Source organism: Ambystoma mexicanum, chromosome 3p (genome assembly GCF_040938575.1).
Source record: "Ambystoma mexicanum isolate Mex_15411 chromosome 3p, UKY_AmexF1_1, whole genome shotgun sequence".
In the NCBI taxonomy this organism is placed as follows: domain Eukaryota; kingdom Metazoa; phylum Chordata; class Amphibia; order Caudata; family Ambystomatidae; genus Ambystoma; species Ambystoma mexicanum.
In genome coordinates this window covers 816,462,575-816,489,395 of record NC_090925.1, presented here as the reverse complement: position 1 = coordinate 816,489,395, position 26,821 = coordinate 816,462,575, and the positions used below count along the sequence as shown (strand labels likewise).

At 49.5% G+C, this 26,821-nt stretch overlaps 1 protein-coding gene across 2 annotated transcripts in view; it reads left to right on the top strand.

The window, feature by feature from the left end:
• Window positions 1-26,821, top strand: part of LOC138580934 (zinc-binding protein A33-like) — a 219,370-nt gene that overhangs the window by 117,426 nt on the left and 75,123 nt on the right. The window contains exons 2-3 of one of the 2 annotated variants that reach the window (XM_069651866.1): window positions 18,985-19,080; window positions 23,787-24,020. In XM_069651866.1, the coding sequence (XP_069507967.1) occupies window positions 18,985-19,080; window positions 23,787-24,020 (330 nt within the window). The remainder of the gene's footprint in view (window positions 1-18,984; window positions 19,081-23,786; window positions 24,021-26,821) is intronic. The other variant, XM_069651867.1, reaches the window with a different exon arrangement.

Genomic DNA, 26,821 nt, shown 5'->3' with positions numbered 1-26,821 from the left:
TAAACTGGGCTGTACAGAAAAAGGAATGCACTGGAAAGTGCTGACTGCAAAATAACAAAAATAGACACATTAAATTCGAAATCCAGGGCTAAAGAATGAGAAACCAGGAGATAGTACCTAAAAACTAAGGATAAAGAATCAGAAACAAAGAACCAGCGACAAAAGGGAACCCTGCAACAATGCAATGACCGTTGCTGAACTGAAAAAAAACAAACCTTTTAAAGCTGGCTATCAAACCCATGCCTCAGATCTCCTGTTGCTCAACACCAGCCACAGGAGTTCCTTATGTTCCACCCAACCCTTTGCTGATAGGGTGGAGACAATGCAGTGGGCAAGGCATTCTGGAAAGCATAGACTTTTGATTAAAGAACCTTACTGGCTGGCAAAAACCTTGGATGCATCCAGAAGGGAAGTGAAATGGAAAATATGGGGTTAGTGCTCTCAAATTAACACAGCCCTGTGTGTTAGGGTTTGAAAGGAAAGTCTACTAGGGAACGGACCCCAAATCAGGCCACCCCATAGTGGGAATGAGAGGAAAGGGAGTAAATCGTGACAGCTCCAACAGGTCAGTGGCGTCAAGCCGGGTTTGATGTGCAGACTCTCCTTGGGTTGTGTCAGTGTTCGCAATGGTCGAGTCAAAGGCTTTCAATGGCTTGGGATGGCGGTTGAGTCGATGGCGAGACAGTATTTCTAAAGGATCAAGTCAGCATTCAAAACAGAAGAGTTGATGGCTGCCAGCAGGTCAAGTCGGTGTGCAAATTAGTTGCCACCACAGAGTAAAGCCAGTGATTGGGTTTATTAATGCGGGTCCACAGCATTTAGACAATCTGGCGTCTGGATAAGAAGTTTAGCCAGCAGTTCGAAGGGTCGTAGAGGGCCAAAAGCACCACAGTGGGCCCTATAGCAGCTAAAAGTGCATTGAACACAGTTGAGCCAGCCTGAAGGCATCTGAAGCCAATGAAACAGGGTCCAAACTTATTCTAGGCTTCTTGGTTGCTGGAGGCCCAATCTAGGGCCTCCAGGGACAAGTTAGTCCTCAGTTCCACACTTCTGGTCCAGGAAGCTGTCTTGCTCCTACAGGGATTTTGTCCCCTCCCATGAGCAGGACCCTGGTTCCAGTGCTACGGCCAGCAGGGAGGCCTTAGTCCACATCAGTACAACCCCACTGTTCCCTGTGGATGGGTGGGGAGCAGAGCTTGCCTCTGACTTCGATGCCTTCTGTCTTCGCCTCCCTTGCAGAGGACTTTGGAATCAATTGTATTCACAACAGAGGTCCATCCAATCCTTCTTTTTGTCTTAAGAGCCCAAAAATGACTTAAGAAAGGTGGGGTTTCCTCTCTTTACTAAGGGTCGTATCAAGCATCCTTTGCCTTCTGACATCATACCCACAGTACCAGGCCCTGCAGGAAATGGGGGATACGTAGAGGGCCCCAGTAGAAGCCAAGATAGTGCAACCCCTCTCTCAGCCCCAACTGTCAACTCTGGCTCCTCAAACTCTTCCACCGTCTCATGTCTGCTGACTTCAAAGCACTCCATTAGCCACCACCCTGATTTGTAAATGGCATTGTAATGTCAGTGCTGCCTTTGAAGCACTGATTCCCAGAAGATCTCCTGGGCAGGGTGTCTGTGTCCGGGTGGTCGAAGGTGCTACCCTTCCTGGAGGAGGATGAAACAGGCTGATTGATATCTATTGTCTCACATTGCTGTGGTGGAGACACCTTGGCCAGAGGGCTATCATACATCAGCCCTGCCATAGCTAAAGCCCTGCTCACAGCGCTGACACCTGTATAATATCGAATTGTTGGGGCTGTATAATTGTGTGATCCTAGCAGCCACCCTGCCACAACCAGGAATGGCTTATGTTTAAAGAGTAACATGTTAATAGGCTGACTGGGTTGCACAATTATCATACTTTGTAACAGAGGTGTAATCAATGAAATGCCACATCTGCCTGCATTCACTTTGTGTTCCAGCAGCTGCCAGGAAGGCACATGCAACCTTTGAACCTGGCCTATGCCATTGCACGGATGGTGTTATGGGCTCAGTAGACTATCCCGGTAAAGGCACATGTTTGCACTATCATTTTGGTATGGATTATATATAAAAGACGGCTGTGATTAGCAGACCACCTTTTCAGTAACATACTTACCGGCATCATTTAGATATATACAAAGTTAGGGGTATCCCACAGTCACCATTTAGTCCCTTCCTTCATCTGCAATACCTTTCTTCGGCCCAATAAGACTATCCTCTGACCCAATTATGATGATATTTAGTTTCAGAAATGTGTGCTAATCATTTGGAGGAGTGAGCCTTTTAAAAGCTGTTGAGAGATGTTACATTTCTGGCTTCATCCCGGGGTGTGTATTTATCTGGGCCTGGCAGGCTTCTGCCCCTATATGTTTGTTGGCTGCTGTCTGTTAAAGATGGCTTAAACACTCTCTGTTGTCACAGGCCAGAGATTTGAGAGGCTCTTGCTGTAGCGCCTCTTTCCTGCCTGCACCCAGGCGCAGCCTCATTGCATAGTGCTGCCTTCCACTTGCAACTCCCTCAATTCCCTGCATTTTCCTCAATCTCAGCCACAGCAAGCTGGTGGCTGGCTTCCCCATTGATAGGTTGACAGGCCCAATTGGAAATCAGGTGTGCCTCTTGGAAGGCTGTTAGATCTAGTGGTGGTAGTCACAAGCCAGCGCTACAGCCCTGACAGGCAACTTGCTCTGTCAGAGCCACATCGCTCTTTCCTTTCAAGAAAGTTTACCAGTTCCCCCCATGCCAGACCACCTGTGCAAACAGGCGCTTTGTATTTAAAGGAAGGGTTCACTTACGTGTTAAATTCCAGCTATCTCAATGACATCCCCATTGCACCATATATCATTGTATTAAATGAATGTTCTCTCATCGCTTAACTTACATTTAAAAAAAAACATTTCTGCTAACCACACTGGTGCCCCTCCGCCTCCTTCTGCCAATGTAACCCTCTGCCTGACCGACCTAGGGCCAAGTTACCTGGTGGCAATAACTTATAGCACGTGCCCCTGAATGTGACATCCGCTGACCCACACGCTACGCATTGCCACTTGTCATGACATTAGCGTCAAGTTGCGTCGCATGGTGTATGTGGCAGCTGATGTCATATGTAGGGGCGTGTGCTATGATTTATTGCTGCCAGGGCCCTTGACCTTAGGTCGATTGTGCAGCAGGTTACATTATCGCAAGTTTGCAGACGAGGGCCTGTGTGGTCTGCAGATATTCGAAATGTAAATGATGCACCGTGGAAAAATGTAATAGATCAATGTATGGTGCGATGTGAATGTCATTCTATGACTAGACTGGAGGCGAGCATTATGCTTCAACTTCTTTTATTACTACTCCTCAGCAGTTTCAACAAACCAACAGATCAATAACAAACACTGAAAATGTCCCAATAGACTTTTCTTCCTTTAGAACTACAATCTCCATAGTCTCTGTAGTCCATCTCACGCCATGTTCAGCTATGACCACTTCCTGTCCCTCAGCTCCTCCTCTTCTTTTACTGCTCTTTATGACGATAAGTACACTTTCGCCTCATCTCCCTACATAATATATCTAAGTGTTGTATGTTAATGAGAGCCTAAAGATTACATGTTAGCAATGTTAGAATGACTAAGAGATAGAGTTAAGGTGTATAATACCGTAACAGGCATACCTCTAATTGAGTATGTAGTGCGAACGAGAATTTTCCATGCGCGCAACATTTTCTTAGTCATCAGAACCATATTGTGAAGTACGGCCCCGCGGTGCAGTCGCCCTGTGCCGCATCTCCGGCACATCGAGGGTGATTCGCACTGCATCCGCAGGGGCCCCGGAGCCTCACAGAGGCAGGAGATTGTCATGCCGCTCCGGCCCCCTCCTTTGGGGATGCGGGGCCTGTAAAGACTGGTAGGGGGTGTCTATACTTCCGCTCTCTATATGGTAGAGGAGAGGCACAGAAGACCCCAGCCATGATTCTCTATAAGGTAGCAATGGACGAGCAATCAAGGCCTAGCTTCTCAGGAGGTGATGCAGGCTGGTTCTTAAGTACAGTGTAGTCCCCAAACCCCCACAAAGGAATGACCACACACTGTATTACTGAAAACACAGTCTTTATATAATTAATATTCAAAGGTATGTACACGATCACAACAACGCACTTTGTACTCGGAAGTCAAGAATGATAAATATATACAATTCTAAAGTGGTACCACTAATGTTATCAAATCTCATTAAAGTGCATCAACTGTACGGTTAAAATGTCACACAGATCAATAATGAGGAAACCAGCAATAGAGATAGGACGGAACGCAAGATGGTTGAAACAGAAGGCAGAATACTGACCCCTATCACGAGACACAGTTCTGAGTGGAGATCCCTTCACCTGGGCAACCTGTAAATAAGATATATCTCACAAGCCCAGTCCATATGTTCAATAGTCTCACTTCTTCCTATTAAGGTTTTACCCCCCCAATGTACCTGGTGGAGTAGAGTTCTCCAACGATGCGTCGACCGATCCTTCTTGAGTGCCTCAGGCGGGAGCCACGGATCGTCGAGAGGTGTCGGGGAACTTGGCGTTCGGTGTCGAGGAATCGACGGCCCTTCTTGAGTGCCCTCCCTTTAAGGCAGGAGTCACCGGTCGTCGAAAGTCCAACGGTGAACAGGGTGAACTACGGCAGGGAAGTGGCAACTTCGTTCCTAGCGGTGCTCGTCGACGACAGAGCATTGGCGTCCTGCAAGGAAAAGGCGTGCAGGGCACTTCGGTGACAATAGATCTGGACCGCAAAGAGATGATGAAGAACTGTGGCCCAGCAAGGGTGTCGAGTCGTCGGCGTCTCTGTGGTCTTTAGGTGGCGGGAAACCCACCAGTGGATGCTCCTCGGCCCGTCGACGGTCGGGCCTTCTCCAGCTGGAGACAAGTGGATGACGATGGAGACGAGAGCGTCCGATGATCAATTAAAGTTCTTAGGCAAACGTGAGCACAGCGGCTCCGGTCGGCGACGGCGGTCCTCGACAGTGGCGGACAACAGTCTGAGGGCTTCTCCTTGGAGTTCCGCAGCAGTCCCCGTATCGGGTCGGCAGCCTGTCGAAGGTCTGTCTACCAGGGAACGTTGGCAAAGATCAGCTGTGCACGATGGTCCCCCGTAGCTCGGGAAGAGGGCGCCTTACCAGGTCCTCTCTGGGTCAGTCCTTGGAAACACAGCAGCCTTCAGATTGCGAGGGAGAGCAACAGCACTCCTTCTCGTCCAGCGGGGGTTTCAAGGTCAAGCGTCAGTTACTCCAGTTACTCGTCGTAGTGGACTTCAGCTTCTGAACACGATTCCTAGCAGTGAGAGGTCCCCAGATATACTGTTGATCTCCCATTCATTCTGCTGGGTCATACTCAAGCATCCAATCACGACTACGGGCATTCATGCAGGCAGGCACCCAATCAGGCACGCGAGGTATTCAGGCCATTCACTTCTCTCCAGACACTCACAACAAGTTATGTGTATTGGGACAAGTACCGAGCCATTCAACACTCCAAGCTGCATTCATACCAGTTTCGGGCAGGGTTGTCTCAGTCATTGTTTCAACCACCACATACTAGACACCCACAACACAGAATGCATATTCGTCACACACTCCATTCACCCAGGTGCCACCCACAGGAGGTACCCAAAACATACATCACCGGGAAGGCTCCAGCTAGTCTGGCCGGGCCTTCACAACAACACCATATATGGCATTTCCACCCAACAGCCAGTCAGGGGGAAGGGACAGAGTCAGGGCTTCCCAGGACTTTGGGAAAACAAGGTAATGGGTAATAGAAAGCAAGAGGCCACCGGGGCCATCTTGTTTTCCATCAGGAATCAACTGATCCCAATGGCAGGGCCGGGGTATCCCAAAATGGAGGATACTCCACACACCTGTCAAACTCAGCATGGAGCTGCCACCAGCCCCTACCTTGCTCTGCGGGCCACCCACAGGTGCCCAAAAACATACACTAGGGGCACAGGGTTGTACCCCCACCCATGGGTGCCATAAGGGTATCCCACGGGTCCGTTCACCAAACCAAAAGAGAGCTGCACCGCCAGGAGTCCCACATGAACTCCTGCGCGGAAAACACGACAGAACACACAATAAAAAGCAGTAAAGGACAAGGATACGAAGGCCCTGTCCCTCTGATGCATTTCCAGCATCACAGTCGCCCACCCCAGACTGAGGTGGAGGGTGCCTAATCTCCCACGGGATAGACACCCTCATCCAGACGGTCAACATACCTTCTGGAAAGGCCATCTGCATTATCGTGACTCTTCCTTGGTCTGTGCTCTATGGTGAAGTCTTGCCCTTGCAGGCTAATGGACCACCTGAGCAGTTTCGGGTTCTCACCCTTCATCTGCATAAGCCACTTCAGGGCTTATGATCTGTTTGGACCTTGAAGGTAGACCCCGTAAGGTAGGGCCTAAAACACCTAAGGCTCCAAACTATACTAAAACATTCCTTTTCAACAGTAGCCCACCTAAGTTCTCTACCCTTGAGTTGTCTACTGATGAATATGATAGGATGTTCTCTCCCTTTGTCTTCTAACTGGGACAAGACAGCTCCAATTCCGGTGTCGCAGGCATCCGTCTGGACGATAAAGGGTCAGCTGTAGTCAGGCGCACACAACACGGGTGCCCGACACAGACTTTCTTTCAAGCCATCAAAGGCCCTCTGACAGTCTTCAGTCCAATTGACCTTCCTAGGCTGCTTGGGTGAAGTCAGAGCTGTCAGTGGTGCAGCTATGGCTCCATAGTCCGCCATGAAATTGCGATAGTACCCGGTGAGGCCCAAAAAGGCTCTCATCTGGGTTTGAGTAGTGGGAGTCTCCCAGTCCTATACATCCTGTACCTTACTGAGGAGAGGTTGGATTTGACCCCCTCCTACCTCATGACCAAGATAGGTGACTTTCCTCTGAGTTATCTGGCACTTGGTGGCCTTGATAGTGAGGTTAGCCCTTTTTAAGGCCTGCAACACTCTACCCAGATGTGTCAAGTGCTCTTCCCAAGTGGAACTGTAGACAGCAATGTTGTCTAGATAAGCCACACAAAAGGCGTCCAGCCCACTGAGAGCATGATTGACCAATCTCTGGAAGGTGGCAGGGGCATTCTTCAACCCAAAAGGCATGACCCTAAACTGGTAGAGACCCTCTGGTGTTGAGAACGCCGTCTTTTCCTTGACATGGTATGTCAGAGCTATTTGCCAATAGCCTGAGGTGAGGTCAAAGGTGCTCACAAATTTGGCAGCACCTATGGTGTCCACGAGCTCATCAGCCCTGGGCAGTGCGTGCGCGTCAGTTTTGGTGACAGCATTGACTCCTCGGTAGTCCACACAGAACCGCCAATCCTTGGTACCTGCCTGGGAACTTGCCTTGGGGACAAGGACCACGGGACTGGACCAGGGACTGGTTGAGGGTTCAATAACACCCAGATCCAACATCTTGGCGACCTCAGCCTGGATGTGGTTCTTAACCGTATCTGACATTCGGTACCTTCTGCTCTTGACAGGCACGCTGTCACCAGTGTCAATCTCGTGCTTACACCACGGTGTAAGGCCTGGCGTCAGCGAAAAAAGAGAGGCATACTGCTGGAGCAAAGTCCTGCAGGCCCTCGGCTGCTCGGATGTCAAATCTGGAGAGAGCTGCACTCCCTCCACTGAGCCATCCTGAGGGTTGCTACGCAGCAAATCAGGAAGGGGCTCACTCTCATCCTCTTCTTGCTCTGAAGCTAGCAAGTGACATGAGACTTCTGCTCGCCGGTGGAAAGGCTTGAGCCTATTGACATGGAATACCTGAGGGGCTACCCCTGGGACTCCCATGTCAACCAGATAGTAGACCTCGCCCATCTTGGAGATTATCCGGAAGGGTCCAGTCCATTTATCTGCCAATGCCCGAGGCTTGGTAGGCTCCATCACAAGGACCTCCTGTCCCGGAGTCCAATCCAATTGTGATGCTTTAAGGTCATGCCAGTATTTGTTCAATTCTTGGCTGGCCTTGAGATTCGCCATTGCTTGACCCATCATCTGTGTCATCCTCCGTCTGAGGCCTAACACATAGTCCCCCACTTGCTTGGCGGGACCGGGAGGGGTGGCTTCCAAACCTTCTCTGATCAAGGCGAGGGGCCCCCTCACGGGATGTCCAAAGAGTAACTCAAAGAGGCTGAAACCAACGCCTTCTTGAGGTACCTCTCTGTAAGCAAACAGCAGGCATGGCAGGAGAAGATCCCATTTCCTCCTTAGGGGCTCTTCCAAAGCACCTAGCATGCCCTTAGAGTTTTATTAAATCTCTCAATCAGACCATTGGTCTGGGGGTGGTAAGAAGTGGAGAACTTGTAGGCTACCCCGCACTCTTTCCACATGGTTTTCATGCAACTAGACATGAAGTTGGATCCTCGGTCAGAGACAACCTCCTTGGGGAATCCAGCACAGGTGAAAATGCCCAGGAGAGCCCGGGCAACCACCTTGGCCGTAACAGTCCGAAGGGGTATAGCCTCAGGGTACCTGGTGGCATGATCTACCAAAACCAGGATGAACCGATGTCCACCGGACGTGGGAGGGTCAAGGGGACCGACGATGTCGATGCCCACCCTCTCAAACGGTGTGCCAACCACTGGCAAGGGCTGCAGTGGGGCAATGATACTGCCTCCAGTTTTGCCAGACAACTGACAAGTTGGGCAGGTCCTGCAGTGGGACTCCACTTCTACTCCCATCCGAGGCCAGTAGAAATGGGCAGAGAGCCTCTGCTTAGTCTTCTTGGTACCAAGATGACCAGCCAAGGGCACCTCATGGGCCACCTACAGTAGGAAGGGCCTGTAAACCTGGGGTACCACCAACCTCTTGAGGGCACCAGGTTCAGGCTTAGTGGGCTCACTAACAAGGAGCTCACCCTCCCAATAAATCCGGAAAGTCCTAGGCACCTCTCCTTGTGCCTGGGACAGAGCCTGTTTCCTCAGACCCTCGAGAGAGGGACACTCTCTCTGTCCTTTACAGAAGTCTGCCCGGCAGGGTCCCCCTTCAGCTAACAAGCATTGAAGATCGGGATGATCCTCCGGGTTGAGAACCTCTCCCACAGGAGAGTCTTCTGGCTCTTTTCCCACAGGAGTTGAGACGGGGTTTACCACTGGAGCCAGCCCGTCCAGAGAATGGATCCCAATGGGTGCTGTAGGAACAGCAGGAAGAGAAGGAGCTCCCTCCACAGAGATGGCCTTCTTGCTCTTCCTTCGTCGTGCCTTAGGCCGCGCCTACAGCTCGGATATCTGACTCACAGCCAGACCCGGTGTCACCTGTGATCTAGTGACCGCAGCAGCAGTCATGGGAAGACCATCCGCGATCAATCCCAACCCGACTAGATCGTTACCTAACAGAATGTTAGCAGGGACATTGTCCTGAACCAGGACAGGAAGCTTTGCTGTCTTGTCTCCAATTACGAGTGTGACTTGGGCTACAGGCGATAATTTGGGAGGCCCACCAGCTAACCTGGTGGTTCTCAGAGGAGCATCTACATAGTCCTCTGGCTTGAGCAGGGTCCTGTCCACCACTGTCATGCTTGCCCCAGTGTCTCTCAAACCAGTAGAAGGCTGGCCATTCAGGAGGACTCTTCTCAAAGATCTACGGGTGTTCTGTGGGATAGTCGCCAGTACTTCCGCGTACTGATCCCAGGCCCCAAGGGACACTAAGGAAATCTCTACGGGAGCACCAAAGGTGATCCCTGTAGAGGAGGGGAGGACAGTGGCCTCCACCTCAGACAGGGGGTAAGGGTAGGTCAGGCTGACAGCCTGTACTCCGAGTGCCTTACCTTTACACTTGGAGTCACCCCTTTTGTGATCCAGAGCCCCACAGTCCCAACATGTGCCGGGAGTGCGGGGTACGGTACTGGAACCACCGGGGGCCTGCTTTGCAGCAAGTGGACCACTACTCTTATTCCCACCCACAGATGACTTATCCCCACTAGATTTGTGGGTTTTAGGAGAGGAGGGTTTAGGTTTATTCGACTGTGACTGCTTTTGGGACTCCTCAGCTTTCTGAGAGGCCCCTTTTTCTTTGTCCTTGTCCTTCCCACTGGAGTCCTTAAGGGACACCCGGTGGGAGACCCACTTGTCAGCCAACCTAGCCAGCTTAAAGGGATCCAAAATGTTCTGGTCAGCAACATACTGACGCAGCTCCGGTGAACATGCTTCAGAAAAATGCTCAAAAAACAATAGGTGGGACAATTCAATGAAAGTTTTCACCTTGTAACCATCAATCCACCCCATCATATTCATGTGCGCAGCAATCACCTAGTCAACCCAAGACACATTCTCTCTTTTCTTAAAATCCCTGAACCTTTTAAGGTATTGGGTAGGCGTCTTGTCAAACTTGGCAATCGAAGCAGATTTCATACCCTCATACTGACCCTTCTTCCACACTCAGCTTCAGAATACAGTCATATCCAGTTTGAGGCACTCTGCTTAGCAAACACTTAGCCCAATCTCTTTTGTCAACATCATGAATTGCACATGCCATTTCAAACGCTTCAATCCATTGGAGGATATCAGAACCCACCGAAAACACACCAACCAAATCCTTCATAAATTTAGTTGCTGGGGACCTGACACTCTCACTCGGTTTCGCTGAAGTCTCCACTCAAGCTTTCTCTAGCTGGATTCTCTGACATTCAGTGTCCTTGTCTTTGAGTTCAAGATCCCTATTCTTGAGTTCAACTTGTTGAGCCAGCTCCTCCTTCTTAAATTCAGCATCTATTTCCAACTTGCGATATTCAAAGGCCAATTTCATCCTTAATAACTCAAGTTCCACGGAATTGCTGGGGTTCGGAACAGAGGCAGCAGGAATGGCGGCATTCCCAGAAACAGATTCAGTAGAAACCCCAGGGGCAGAGTCCTCATTGGTTTCATTCCCCCCCTCATCAAGAGTTTCACCATCGGTCTGGTAGTCCACCAGGGCAGCTATCAGCTCAGCCCTAGACCTATCCACAAAGTCTAACTCCCTGGCTTCACAAGCACTCTGGAGAGCCTCTAAGCTCATCCGAGTCAATTTACCATTCGCAATAGAGTCCATTGCTTGTAATGCAGTTATTTTGTACACACCCAAACCTTAATCTAATAAAGTGCAGATATTTTGTAAGTGGCATGGTTATACACTGATTCTTAAAACCATAAGCATCCCACTGCTGCCACCAGTGTAAAGACTGGTAGGGGGTGTTTGTACTTCCGCTCTCTATATGGTAGAGGAGAGGCACAGAAGACCCCGGCCAAGATTCTCTATAAGGTAGCAATGGACGAGCAATCAAGGCCTAGCTTCTCAGGAGGTGATGCAGGCTGGTTCTTAAGTACAGTGTAGCCCCCGAACCCCCACAAAGGAATGTCCACACACTGTATTACTGAAAACACAGTCTTTATATAATTAATATTCAAAGGTATGTACACGATCACAACAACGCACTTTGTACTGGGAAGTCAAGAATGATAAATATATACAATTCTAAAGGGGTACCACTAATGTTATCAAATCTCATTAAAGTGCATCAACTGTACGGTTAAAATGTCACACAGATCAATAACGAGGGAACCAGCAATAGAGATAGGAAGGAACGCAAGATGGTTGAAACAGTAGGCAGAATACTGACCCCTACCACGAGGCACAGTTCTGAGTGGAGATCCCCCCACCTGGGCAACCTGTAAATAAGATATATCGCACAAGCCCAGTCCATATGTTCAATAGTCTCACTTCTTCCTATTAAGGTTTTACCCCCCCGAATGTACCTGGTGGAGTAGAGTACTCCGACGATGCGTCGACCAATCCTTCTTGAGAGCCTCCCTTTCAGGCGGGAGCCACGGATCGTCGAGAGGTGTCGGGGAACTTGGCGTTCGGTGTCGAGGAATCGACGGCCCTTCTTGAGTGCCCTCCCTTTAAGGCAGGAGTCACGGGTCGTCGAACATCCGACGGTGAACGGGGTGAACTACGGCAGGGAAGTGGCAACTTCGTTCCTATCGGTGCTCGTCGACGACAGAGCGTTGGGGTCCTGCAAGGAAGAGGCGTGCGGGGCACCTCGGTGACGATAGTTCTGGGCCGCAAAGAGATGATGAAGAACTGTGGCCCAGCAAGGACGTCGAGTCGTCGGCGTCTCTGTGGTCTTTAGGTGGCGGGAAACCCACCAGTGGATGCTCCTCGGCGCGTCGACGGTCGGGCCTTCTCCAGCTGGAGACAAGTGGATGACGATGGAGACGAGAGCGTCCGATGATCAATTAAAGTTCTTAGGCAAACGGGAGCACAGCGGCTCCGGTCGGCGACGGCGGTCCTCGACAGTGGCGGACAACAGTCCGAGGGCTTCTCCTTGGAGTTCCGCAGCAGTCCCCGTATCAGGTCGGCAGCCTGTCGAAGGTCTGTCTACCAGGGAGCGTTGGCAAAGATCAGCTGTGCACGATGGTCCCTCGTAGCTCGGGAAGAGGGCGCCTTACCAGGTCCTCTCTGGGTCAGTCCGTGGAAACACAGCAGCCTTCAGATTGCGAGGGAGAGCCACAGCACTCCTTCTCGTCCAGCGGGGGTTTCAAGGTCAAGCGTCAGTTACTCCAGTTACTCGTCGTAGTGGACTTCAGCTTCTGAACACGATTCCTAGCAGTGAGAGGTCCTCAGATATACTGTTGATCTCCCATTCATTCCGCTGGGTCACACTCAAGCATCCAATCACGACTACGGGCATTCATGCAGGCAGGCAGCCAATCAGGCACACGAGGTATTCAGGCCTTTCACTTCTCTCCAGACATTCACAACAAGTTATGTGCATTGGGACAAGTGCCGAGCCATTCAACACTCCAAGCTGCATTCATACCGGTTTCGGGCAGGGTTGTCTCAGTCATTGTGTCAACCACCAGATACTAGACACCCACAACACAGAATGCATATTCGTCACACACTCCATTCACCCAGGTCCCACCCACAGGAGGTACCCACAACATACATCACCGGGAAGGCTCCAGCTAGTCTGGCCGGGCCTTCACAACAACACCATATATGGCATTTCCACCCAACAGCCAGTCAGGGGGAAGGGACAGGGTCAGGGCTTCCCAGGACTTTGGGAAGACAAGGTAATGGGTAATAGAAAGCAAGAGGCCACCGGGGCCATCTTGTTTTCCATCAGGAATCAACTGATCCCAATGGCAGGGCCGGGGTATCCCAAAATGGAGGATACTCCGCACACCTGTCAAACTCAGCATGGAACTGCCACCAGCCCCTACCCTGCTCTGCGGGCCACCCACAGGTGCCCAAAAACATACACTAGGGGCACAGGGTTGTACCCCCACCCATGGGTGCCATAAGGTTATCCCACGGGTCCGTTCACCAAACCAAAAGAGAGCTGCACCGCCAGGAGTCCCACATGAACTCCTGCGCGGAAAACACGACAGAACACACGATAAAAAGCAGTAAAGGACAAGGATACGGAGGCCCTGTCCCTCCAATGCATTTCCAGCATCACAGGGCCTGAGCTCAGAGCATCAGAACCCGCGTCGCACTTGTTGTGCGACACGGAGCGAATGCGCATACGAACCCGGGCACGGCAGTGATTATCTCCAAGCTACCCCACGGAGTTGAGGGGAATAAAGCAATTTAACTCCGACCAAAGTTGGACACTTATATTATAAACATCGTGCAGGCGTACTGAACGACAGCAACAAGCTGTACACGTGCAAGGAGCGCCCAAGCTCCGTGAAACTCATGAGCCCAGGCTCCAGAGATATTCTAAGCCCCCACAGGGCCTCTTGACACCTAATTCGCCCATCACAGGCGCTAGAAGAACAATTTGCCCAGTGCTGCCACAAGAGTATATTAAAAAAAATAATAATAATAATTACAGAAGTAACACAGAAGTAGTTACCGGAGATTGACCAGAACTCTCTATAAGCACCAGCTAGTGAAGGGGTGTGCTCAGACACCTGTCTCAGGTATAACAGGCACACAGCAACCTCCCAGAATATCAGAATTTGAATGGAGTGAAGAGGAGCAGTCTTTGGACTTAGCTGCCAGCTTCAAAGAGGTGCTGGGAAACTCACTAGTGGATGCCGTGGCACAGGGGGTGAGACCCCTGTAGGAAAGGCTGGAAACCCTGGAGGCAATCCTACACCAGCCTAAAGATAGCACCAGTAAGGCAGATCGCACGTCCATCGAACCCTCGACAGCAGGGTCTAAGGGGAGTACTCAGGCCCATAATAGGAAATCCTCTTGTGACCCCCAGGGCCCTTCGGATGGGGCGAAAGATAAGGCCCCAGAGGTTGTCGACGCTTTCGCAAAGCTCAGGGAAGCATATTTGCAGCGTAAGACAGTGCCAAGCCTCACAAACCCTGCTCCAGGGGAAGAAGGTGATGGAGAGGAGGACCCAGGCTCGGAAGAGGAGCCAGTGGAAGGTGACCAGCCCTCCCAGGACGAGGAAGAGACAGTGGAGGAGGAAGAGGTCAAGCCCAGCGGCGGCAAAAGAGCCCGCAAGGAGAAACACCTCGAGGAGGTAGAATAAGATATGTTCGACCCGGACAGCATCCGAATCCGAGATCATCTGACTGGCAACCATCACAAAGAGTTGCGCAGTACATGACCGTAAGATTGAGGAAAGCACTCGACAGGGAAGTGCGACAGTGCCCTCGTGCAGAATGCCCAAGGCCGGACCTTCTGGGTAAAGTAGCCGAGACCCCGGAGCTAGATCCCAAGATGCTTACGTTTGTATCCAACACTAGTAAGGATCCCCGTAAAGGCATCGACAGATCTTGGAAGAGTTGCCAAGAAAAGGTGCTGGACTTAGCCAGTCCTCTGGCAAAGATCATGGACCTGGCAGAGAGGGCTATAGACACAGGGGAGAAGTAGACCCCGATGCCCTGGCAGGCTGGGCTCCGAGAGCAGTCTGCTTACTTGGCAATGCCAACTGCGCCATCGTCTCAGAATGAAGAAGAGGCTTATTGCTGAAGATTGATCCCAAGCTCAGTGACCTCGCATCATACGAAGCGGGAGAAGCGCCGCTGGGACTCCTGTTTGGTGAAACCTTTGGGAAAGAGATGGGCCTTTTCGTCGGTACCTACACTTCTCTGGAGAAGGCTCAAGCCTCAATCCGAAAAATCTTCCCTAACCGAGTTTTTACCGTGGCCTGTCGCCACAGGGGTCGCGCGGCTGGTCGAAACCAAGGAGGAAGAAGACCCCCAAATCCCAGAGCCCAATATTGGGAAAACAGGCAGCAGGATTCCTTTTTCCCAGCCAGGGGACGTTTCCCGAGGGGACGCAGAGGGAGAGGATCCGGCCGAGGTCAAGGATTCCCACAAGGTGAGAGTAACACATTACCCCTCAGTAGGAGGGAGAATTTATATGTTCTGAAAAAACTGGCTCGTGCTTTCCAGCGATGCGTGGGTATTGTAAACCGTGTCAGGTCTGCATCTAGAATTTATAGAACCACCTATACAAGAGCGCAGACCTCACCAGCAGCAATTAGCGCGTGCAGACATGAACCTGCTAGATCACGAGCTGCTTCAGCTCGCCCAAAAGAACACCATAGAGAGGTGTTTAAGCACACCCAGCTTCGTGAGCAACATGTTCCTAGTACACAAGAAAGAGAAGGTACGGCCAGACATAAACCTCAATGAACTGAACGGTTGGGTAGTCTACCGCCATTTCAAGATGGAGGGCATCCACCAGCTCCGAGACTCCCTCAGAGAACGAGACTGGCTGACGAGACTATATCTGAAGGACGCCTACCTGACCGTCCCAGTTTCAGAGGAATTCAGGACCTTCCTAGCTTTTCACTGCAAGGGGCGGTTTTGGCAATTCAAGACCATGCCCTTCGGGCTTGCATCAGCTCCTTGGGATTTCACCAAGCTGATGAAGCCTGTGGCAGCAGCAATACGAGAGAAAGGCATAAAGGTGATCATTTACCTAGACAACCTCCTGCTGCTGGCCGAGGACCAGGAGGCACTGCTATATCAGACAAAATGGGTGCAGGAACTGTTGTTGTCCCTAGGATTTCTAGTCAATGTGGAGAAGTCAGACACCACACAGCGACTAGACTTTCTAAGTTTTATATTAGACACCAGGATATCCACGCTGGAACTCCCAGTGCGGAAAATACATGACATCAAGAGAGAAATGAGAGGATGTCTACAGAAACAAGTAGTTTCGCTCAGGATGTTAGTGAGGATAGTGGGGCTACTAGCAGCCTCCATTCAAGCCATATTTCCTGGGCCCTTACACTATCGTGCACTGCAGAGATTAAAGATAAGACACTTGCAGCAGGGCTTGAGGTATCATCAGTTAGTACCTTTGGATCACAAATCCGTGACCGAACTGGAATGGTGGTTGAAGAATATGGACGCCTAGAATGGGCGGACCATTTTCGGGGATCGGCCAGACCTGGTCACAGAGTCCGACGCCAGCCGGTTAGGTTGGGGGGCTCCTTGCGGGGACCTAAAGACAGGGGGGAAGTGGAGCAAAGAGGAGGTTCTTCTTTAAATAAACTGCCTGGAACTGTTAGCAGGGTCCTTCGCGTTCAAGGCCTTCACGAAAGGGAAGATTAAATCATGCGTATTATGGAAAATGGACAACATCTCTGCAGTCCGTTATATAAATCACCTGGGTGGCACCAGATCCAAGATGCTAGCAGAACTAGTGAAAGACTTTTGGCATTTTTGCCTTCAGTCAAAAACGTCAGTGACAGCAGAGTACCTGCACGGAGCACTGAATGTAGTAGCAGACTGGAACTCACCCTACCTCACGGACTCCAGGGATTGGAAGCTGGATCTGACAGTATTTCAGAGGATGAATCAGAGATGGGGGCCGCTACACATAGACCTCTTTGCATCCCGGCTGAACGCACAGACAGCAGAGTACTTCAGCTGGAGGCTGGACCCGGATGCTCGAGGGACGGACGCATTCCTGCAGGAATGGAGCGGCAGCCTGCACTACGCGTTTCCCCCATTCATGATGCTGAGCAGAGCTCTAGCGAAATGTCGGAGGGAGAAAGCAGAACTGCTATTAGTGGCACCACTGTGGAAGTCACAAGTATGGTTTCCAACTTTTATGGAACTAGTGGTAGGCCTGCCGAGAGTACTACCAGAAGGAGAACGACTGCTCACGGACCCAGCTGGGTCATATCATTCTCTGAGAGTGGGAGGGACACTCCCGCTCATCGCATGCAGGATATCAGGAGACATTGGGCATTGCCAGGCATTTCGCCACAAGCTGCAGAGCTTATTGCAGAATCCTGGGATCCATCAACTAGAAGGAGCTACGACGCGGCTTGGGCCAAATGGATTAGCTGGTGCAAAGGTAGAGGTGTTCATCCCATTTCAGCGCCTGTAGTGATGATCCTAAATTTTCTTGCACACTTATTGCAAGACCGAAAAGCATTCCGCACGATTGGCGTGTACAAGTCAGCGATATCTGCAGGACATCTACCGATCAAAGGCGTCCCAGCTGGGGAACACCCATCGGTGGTCATGCTAATTCGAGGAGCTAGATTTTAGGTTTCCCCGGAGCCTCATTATAATACAGTTTGGGACGTATCAGTAGTCCTTCAGCTCTTGGAAAGTTGGCCAGTAGACAGATATTTGTATCCTAAGCAGTTGTCAGGTAAACTAGCAATGCTTTTATGCCTAGTTTCTTGCAAGCGCATACCGGATGTGAAAGCGCTAGAGGTAAATAGAAGGTCCTTTGGACCCGAGGGGGTAACTTTCTCGATAGTAAAAAGAACTAAGACGGGAACCGCGTCAGTACACTATCCATATTTCTCAAGTAGATCTAAGTGGTGTGTAGGAGGCTGTATCAGAGAATGTGAAAACCGGACAGCAGAACACAGGGCAACCGGTACCACGCAATTGCTCATAGCACGTAGGAAACCTTTTCAGGGCGTATCCACAGCCACCATTGCTAGATGGGTTAAGGAGATCATGCAAGCAGCAAACATTGATTTGGGGAAGTATGGAGTGCATTCTGTGCGGGGAGCTATGGCATCTAAAGCCTTTACAACAGGAGTATCTTTAAGAGAGATTATGCTAGCAGCAGACAGGGCTAATGATCGTACATTTAAGGAGTTTTATTTTAAGCCGACCGAGAACCTAGCGGTCGCTGTGTTAGGGAGCTTTAAACAAGCATATTGCTCGCCTCTAGTCTTGTCGTAGAATGAAGATTACCTCTGCTAACTGCGCAGGGAGTATTAATTCTATTAAGGACTAGGAGGCGAGCATTAAATTCCCTCCCAATTCATTTTTTGAAGATATTGACATATTTATAAATTGCAGATGATAATGCTTGGTATAAGAGTGTCAATACATGGATGCCACCCTGACTTTCTGTTTTGTATTATCCCTAGGGGAGGAGCAGAAGAACAATTGAGATGAGAGGCTAGCCAGGATAGTCACTTGGAGTCGAGGAGAATCGACATTCGGTTTTGGAGTGGTTTAAGTCTTCGCTCTGTTGGCAGGACATAGTGTGGAGTTTAAGTGACAGTTCAGAGCGAGTAAAAGAGTGGGGGAGCTCAGGGACAGGAAGTGGTCATAGCTGAGCATGGAGTGAGATGGACTACAGAAACTATGGAGATTGTTGTTCTAAAGGAAGAAAAGTCTATTGGGACATTTTTAGTGTTGTTGATCTGTTGGTTTGTTGAAACTTCTGAGAGTAGTAATAAAAGAAGTTGAAGCATAATGCTCGCACCTAGTCTTTAATAGAATAAATACTCCCTGCATAGTTAGCAGGGGTAATGTTCATAATGATAGGTCGAATTTAACATGAGTGAACCCTTCCTATAACGGGTGGGGTATTGAAGCTTTCGACCGAAGATGGGGTGCTTCCCTTCTGCTCCCCACACTGAAGTTGTGTTTGATAAAAACAATATTTGCACTACTGAATATCTAGAGGCAAACTGTATTTCGGTGATGTCTTCACGAGTTGCCCGACTTTAGTAACCATTCTTCCCCTTTCTCCCTCACTGCATAGGTTCAGCTGATCTCTGGCCTAAATCCACTGCAGTTTACTCTGAGGGAGCTACAGGAACTGATGGGGGACCAGGAAGAGCGTATCTCCCAGCTCAAGGTGAGCCTCCCTACACTTTAATGATATCTGTTGCACCCATCTAGGGCTACCATAGTGTACATGTTTTCAATTAATATGACAAGAAATACTACTGTTTTATATGGATATTGTATACTGTATAATGCCTGTATGGCATGTGAAAAATGATTAAACGTTCTGAAAAGCTGAGTACCAACTTTCTTGTAAATCTTCTATTTATATAGCACGGAAAATCTGTTTGTTTGCTTGTTTGTTCCCCATATAATTCCACACCCTTCCACCAATCTGCACCACATTTTGCGCAGTTACCTGTGGGGACCCTCTGGATGTCACTGGCATTATATGTGGACACCCCACCCCGTTCCCTGCATTTCAGCCCATGCACACATGAGACAGTTGCCTGGAAGCAGCAACACATCAAGATGTTCGTAAAAGGACCAGGCAGAGCCCATTTCATTTCAAGTGTCTGGACATGAGGAACTGAATTTCCCTTTAGGACCTTGAAAAACACATTTCAAGTCCCTAGGACGCACCGTTTCCTAGATATTTTCACTGCAACGCGGCAAACATCTATGTGGTCATAGAACGACTGGATGAAGCTCATTTTAACAGATCAGTCCTGTGCGCCCACTGCCATGCCCCATACTCATGTGTCGTGTGCACATCATTGATGATGCCCCCCCCCATAGGCGGGTTTTCTCACTAGAATGATTCACTGCCCCTAACAGACAGCATCATTAAGTGATGTGCGGATGACCCAATAGCCATCATTACCTCCATCATTACCTCCTCACCACTCACCCTCCCCTGACAATCACCCCTCTGCCGCTGACACATGTGGCCATATGGCACTCACAGGCCACCAGGCCCCTGTGTACTCTACACCACCACCTTGCTACACCTTCACACCTATGCCCCAACATGCACCATACATGGTGCATGTACGCACCACTCTTGTGTCCACCCTGGCCTACCACCCAGCCAGTGTCCCCCACCGTGGCTCACATCAGCAACCATTTCTAGGCACACCAGAGCACTTGCAAATCCCATCTCCCGTCCTCCCCTGCAACATGCACATCCCATTACAACACATTGAGATCCGAATGCCACAAGGCACAGTGGGCCCACATAAGTACATGAACCAAACCATAGTGTGAGTACTGTGCCCCTCCTGTCCATGTCCCATTTGTCTGTGTCGGGCATGCAAACATCATCCTGTAGTATCATGTCAACATGGTATCAACGGAGTACCTAGATAATATGCCTATCAGGGATGTACACCACTCATCCAATGACCCACATGCCTTAAGGTGTAACATGACTTTGCATATGGGAACTGTACTTACCCTGACCATTGTCACAGTGCTTGAAAGGTACACTCATCCACTGTATCCACTGACACGCCCTATTTCTGTCCCCCTTGCAGGGGACTCCAGATATCCACAGCTCCAATGGCTGATCACCCCTGTGAGGAATCCACAAACACCACAGGAGTTGGCGTACAATCGTGCACACATTCGGACCAGAGTGACAATTGAGTGCACATTTGGTGTGTGGAAGTCTACATTGTACTGTGGGGGCCCTTATGTACAAGCCAGATAAGGTGGGCAAGACCGTGTTGGTATGCGCCATGTTGCACAACATCTGCATTCAGCGCAACATACCCCTGCCCCCAGATGTGGACATGGACAACCTGGGGATGATGAAGGCATGCATGCGGATAACACACATGCCGATACTGCGCATGAAGAGGCCAGGCAGGGTCGCATCATCCGCCAGGAGCTTATTGAGAATTCCTTTTGATGCTTCCTGCAATTTACCTGGGCAATGCTCCTTTCACTGTTCATCTCACACAATAAATACATGCACACAAAGATTGATGACCATTCAAGGTTGCAAGTGTGAATTTTCTTTTTATGATTTGGAGTGCCATTCTGGATATACATGAAGTGTACATCCCATCCCAACACCCACCCCAAAAACACTGTACCCAATCGAAATCTCCCAAAAAACCCTACCCACTCAAAATCCCTTAAGAGACCCTACCCACTCAAAATCCCCCAAAACAACCTACCCACTCTAAGTACACAACAGTATGCATCAGCATGACCACTATGTCCATGCATTACTTCCGGCACATTTGGACTTGGGGTCTGAGTCCTGGAGCCTTGTGCGGAGAAGGCGGATGGACCTTCGCCTTGGTGTGCCATCTAATGAGCCCTCAGTGGGCATGTTGGTGGATGAGGGCTCAGAACACAGGGCATGGATGTACTGCAATGTGAACTGCATGGCCTGTGATAGGGACTCTGCTGCAGAAGACAAGGCATCTGTGTGCTTGCGCACCCTCTGCCCAAGTGTCACCATGGCAGATGTTGCCTGTCTGAGTGCTCCTGCCAAAGCGGTGGGTGCTCCTCTGGATGGTATTACGGATTTTGCGCATCTCTGTGAGTTGCTCACCAGCCACTGTGTATATTTCCACCTGCTGGTGCTCGATCTTGTCCAGCCATGCGCTTATTGCACGCAGGTTACCATCTGGCAGTGGCCGCAGGCTTCGTGGCTTGTGGGTGTGGCTGGAATAAATCCAGCTGTGGTGTTCCCCTCATAATGTTCATAGGAGTCCATGGCCACTTCCTGTTCCCCGTTTGAGTCTGACTCCTCAGAAATATTCACATGCGACATCTGTCTGCGGCCATGCCATGGGGTGTGGGCTGGTGTGTGCACAGGCACAGTCCTGCGTCACGTGTGTACTCTCACTGCCTGTGGTGTCATAGTGCACAACACCAATGTGTGCAGGTTGCATAGGTGGGGGCTGGGCTGGCACTGCCACAGGTGGTGGTGGCTGTGCTGGAACTGCCTGGGGTGGTGGTGGCTGGGCTGGCACTGCCACAGGTTGTGTTGGGGGTGGCGGTGGTGGCTGGGCTGGCACTGCCTGGGCTGGTGGTGGCTGGGCTGGCACTGCCTGCGGTGTTGGTGGCTGGGCTGCCACTGCCTGGGGTGGTGGTGTTGGCTGTGCTGGTGTCGCCCCACTGCCATGCTGCCTGCTGCGTCCGCCAGTGTGGCTGGCTTGCGCAGGTGTGGCACCTTTCCTTGTGGGTTCATGCAATGGTCCTGCCTTGTCGCTGTCCGTGGAGTGGGTACCTGTTGGGAAGATGAGATGTGCTGTCAGCTGTTTGCCACACATGTCCTCAGTCATGCATTATACACATCACATGCAGTATGAGCAACTGTGTTGTTGGTGACATGTGTCTCACGTGGGTCTTGTTGCTTAGGTGGATGAACTTGCAGGGGTGGGGCTCATGGAGGGGGAGGGTGGTACGTGCAGGATGTGTGCATTGGGCATGTCTGCGTGTCTATCAGGGTGGTACAGCCTTCGAAGGGTAGACAGTGCATTCCATGCCATGGGTCAGGCCACTTTGATTGGCCATTGTTCGGCACCCTGATGGTGGAGGCATGCAAAAGGGAGGGTGGGCACACATGTACATGCACTAGTACTTACTGCCTTCTCCTTGTGTCCCTGCACCAGCCTCAGCACCTCCAATGCCCTCAATCCCCTCCATGTGCAGGATGCTGCTCAGGCGATCCTTCCATGGCATGAGTCATAGGGGCTCCACGGTGCCTTGACCTATGGCTGCGCACTCCCTCCTGTGCTTTGCAATGGTTGAGTGCACCTTGACATTGATGTCGCCCCTCCCCTTGCAGCAATCCTTTCTCATCCGGGGGACAGTCCCGACAGCTCTGACGTTGCCCACCACCTCAGCCCATATTGTGCTCTTCCTCTGGCAGCTTGTCTTGTGCTGCCTTGCTCCAAACAGCTCCTCAGCATACTGCAGCACAGTCTCCACCAGGGCTGTCATTCATTATTGCATGGCTTTTATTGATGGTCTGTTGAATTGCTTCTATTTTTGTTCTTAGGTGGTTTGTGATGTTGTGACAGCGATTCTGATCGCACGACGCCTTTGTTGCACAATGTTGGGTTTTTGATTTCTTTTATGATTTTGAATAGTTATTTTTGTGGGTTTGTCCTCGATTGGATTCTTGTGGTGTAGTATGCTGTTTTTGCTTTTAAGGCGGTTTGTAGATTTAGAGTTTTTGACTGAATTAGAGTTTGTCTGATTGGTTGTAATGGTTTCTCCCTTGTCGTTCCAGTTTGCAATTTGTTTTTTTGAGTTCCCTCAGTTCTTCTTGGAACCATCTTGCTGCAATTGTTTTTTCAATGGATTTGAAGAATTTTGCAGTTGCTAATTGGTCTACAGCCTCTGTGATCCAGGTGTCAATTTCGTTTTCTGCTGAGTCTGGAGTCATTCTGTTTAGCTTGGAGATGTTTGGTTTGGTTGATTCCATTAGGGTTTCCAGGCCAAGACTCTTCCAGTTTATTTTGTTAGTTGCGTGGAGTAGTGTGTTTCCGGGCAGTATGCGGTTTGAGATTTTGACGGTGAATGGGATCAAGTGGTGATCACTCCATATGATCAGTACTGGTGGCCGGTGGTCGAGAGTCGACCTGTGTAGAGAATTGCATCTAAGGTGTGTCCAGCACAGTAGGTGGGTCCGTCTACGATTTGTTTGAAGTGGAGAGTTTCCAGTATGTATTACAGTGTATTTAATTATTGTTCCCTGCACATGATTTGACACCCTTCTGTTGACTAATCTCCTTCAAAGCATTTGGAGTGGCTAGTGATTTCAGGAGCAAAAGTGGGATGAAGCCTCACACTATGTGCTGTACCTTGCAGGAAGGCATGTCCATCTACAGAGAGCACATTGGGATGGAGTTCCAGAAGCTGCACCAGTTCCTGTACTCCAGAGAGGAGGAGTTGGTGGCAGAGCTGCAGAGGGAGGGGGAGCCCACCCTCAAGGATATGGAGACCAATCTGAGCAGGATCCAGGAGGACTGCAGGAGAATCCAAGAGCTTATCACTGACACCCAGATCCGCCTGCAGCGGGAAGATGCTATCTCCTTTTTGACGGTATGTATTTGGGATAGAGAACGATTGGGGCCAATTCGCATATCTACCCATTCTCTCACAGAGGGGTCATTACCCACCAGGAACCATGCTCTTTAAATATCTGGGTAGTGGAATCCTTATGGAACTTTTCCCCCGAGCAGTGGTTACACTCAGCCCTAAAGGTAAGGGGTGTATTCACCATTTATACTCGCTAAAAATAGGCAAATACTTCCAAAAATAAAAAATAGGTAGTGCAAATTCTCCCAACAAAAAGGAAATGGACACACAGGAGCTTGACCTCACTGTTTTCACCCACGTAGCTTCATGGATATATCTGTATCAATATTACACAATGCCGCAGGAAGAAATGTCTGTTATTACTGCCTGATCCGAGGTAAAGATGCACATTTTAATTTGCACCAATAACTAGGTGCAAAGAAATCTGTCTTCAAAAAAGATTTCTGTTTTACATCTTAAGCATATTTTTACCCACTTTATTTGCTTATAAAATACTCCCTTTGAGAATTGTACTTTTTGACTCCCTAAAAAAAAATGTGTACTCCCAACTTTAAAAAATAGTGAGTAAAATACTCCCACTTCAAAATCTTATCAGGAGCACTTGTCTGCGCTAATGACAAATGATAAGTGTATACTTATCATTTGTCATTAGCGTAGATCATTTCATAAAACTTTTGCTGTTAGATATGGAGAGCAGAAATGAACCACCGGGGTGCCACCAGGTTGGCCATTATTCATGCCAGCTGCAGCACTGCTTACTGTAGATAGCGGCTCTATCTGTTCTTTGGGGTAATGGCGTAAGCAAGTGACTAACCAGCACTGCATCTAGTCAATCAGGCTCTTCTCAGCCATTTTGCAAATGGTGGAGATGAATCAGTGCTTCACTGTATGTGCACCGCTAATCGGACTGGTCACTGTGTGCATGCTCTGAGTCCGGTAGAATATGCCGGGCCACCATTGCCACCGCCCTCCCCTTTGCCACAGATTGTGTTGGATCATGCTTGCACAAAAATACCACTCACATTCTATGGTGTTGCATTAGATAACTTTGGCATAGGGGTGGAATCTAGAATTGCCACCACTGGTATTGCAAAGGAGGGAATTAGCAGGTTCATAAAAAACTATGTAGCATGGGAGAGGGTGAGTGTAAAACAGGGGGGCTAGTAAGATCAGGGAGTCGATAAAAAGGGTGCGACTAAGTGAGAGGATGGACCAGAGTGTCTGACATTGGCACACCAGAAACTATTAGTTCCTATTAAGAAACCAGGGGAAGTGTTAAGACCTGGCACCCATAAGAAATCCCCAGAGGAAGCCAAATAGATAAGGTGTTTGCCTTTAGGCCCTAACTACCATTAGATAGCAGGTATTAACGGTCTGCAATTGGAAAATCTGGTGTGTAGGGAGCCCACTGGAGTCAAGAGAGGAAAGCCCCTTAGTGGACATGGGGCCTCATTACGACCCAGGCGGTAAGTTACCGCCTGGGCCGTGACTTTACCACCATGGCGTAAACTACGTTTACGCCATGGTGGTTGGCGGACTTACCGCCCCATTCCGACCTTGGCGGGGCGGTAAGTCCCCAATCCCCATTTACCCTTCCCCATTCCCATTTTTGCCCCATAGGGCATAATGGGAGTGGGGAAGGCGTTAATTACGCCACCGTAAATTACGGTGGGGTAATTAACTCCATGGTCCCTTAGCGCCATGGATTTTAACACCTGCTAAAAGCAGGTGTTAAGTCCGCCATGGCGCTAAGGGACCTCGTACTCAGGCGGTAAGGGTCGGCGCTGTTTACGCCGCCGTAAAACCCTTACCGCCTGAGTCGTAATGACCTATGCCCTGGCCTATGCTCTGACCAGAATAAAAAATAATTTTTACTAGTCTGAAAATTCCAAACCCTTGAATCTTCCTTTGACGCCTGGGTGTTCTTTAGGCCATCTGTGACACTCCTGCTCTCTCTACTTATCTTTTCTCTAGTCTCTCTTTCTCTCTGTTTTGCTCCCACTCTCTTTCCCTCTGCCCTCTTTATTTTCTATTTCATATTTCTTTGTCTCTTGCTTGCTCTCACATTCATGTTTTTTGTTTTCCTTTTTGTTTCTCTTTGTCCAGTATTTTTTCTATTTCCTAGAGCTTAGTCTTTCCTACTCTTTCGCTTTGCCACATCTTGCTTTCTAACATAATTGTCCTAACGTATGTAAACATTACACACACACACACACACACACACACAGACACACACACACACAACCCCCCCCATATCCACATCGGGTTTACTATTGTTTTTTTCTTTGCCTATGTGTATTTCATTTCTCTATTCTTTTTAGTACTCTAACTCTAAATCTCTTTACTCCTTTTCCCTTTCTCGCAAGGGAACCTCTCTCTCGAATGTTATTATGTTTGCCTTGCGTTTTCCTGTTTGGTTTTTCTATTTCTGCTTTTGTCTTTCTCTTACATGTCATTTTCTTTCCTCTTCCTCTCTCTTGCAATCATCTATATTTGAGGTCTAACTCCATTGTATTTTTTTCTTTTTCTTCTTTTGTTTTGCTCTCTTTTATAACTTTTCTCTTCCTCTACTCACTACATTTCTTTTTCCCTCGAACGCCTTTGTCTTTGTATCTTTTTCTTCTCTCTCATCTCTCTGATTCTGTGTCTCGCTCTGTTCTCTCTAGCAATCTCATCTTGCATCTTCTAATCACTCTCCTATCTCTCTTTTTTCTCAGTTTCATCCCATTTGTAAAAGCTTACTTTATTCCGACCACCACATTTAAATTTTGATGGTTTCTTTTGGTACCGATGATTGGCAAACC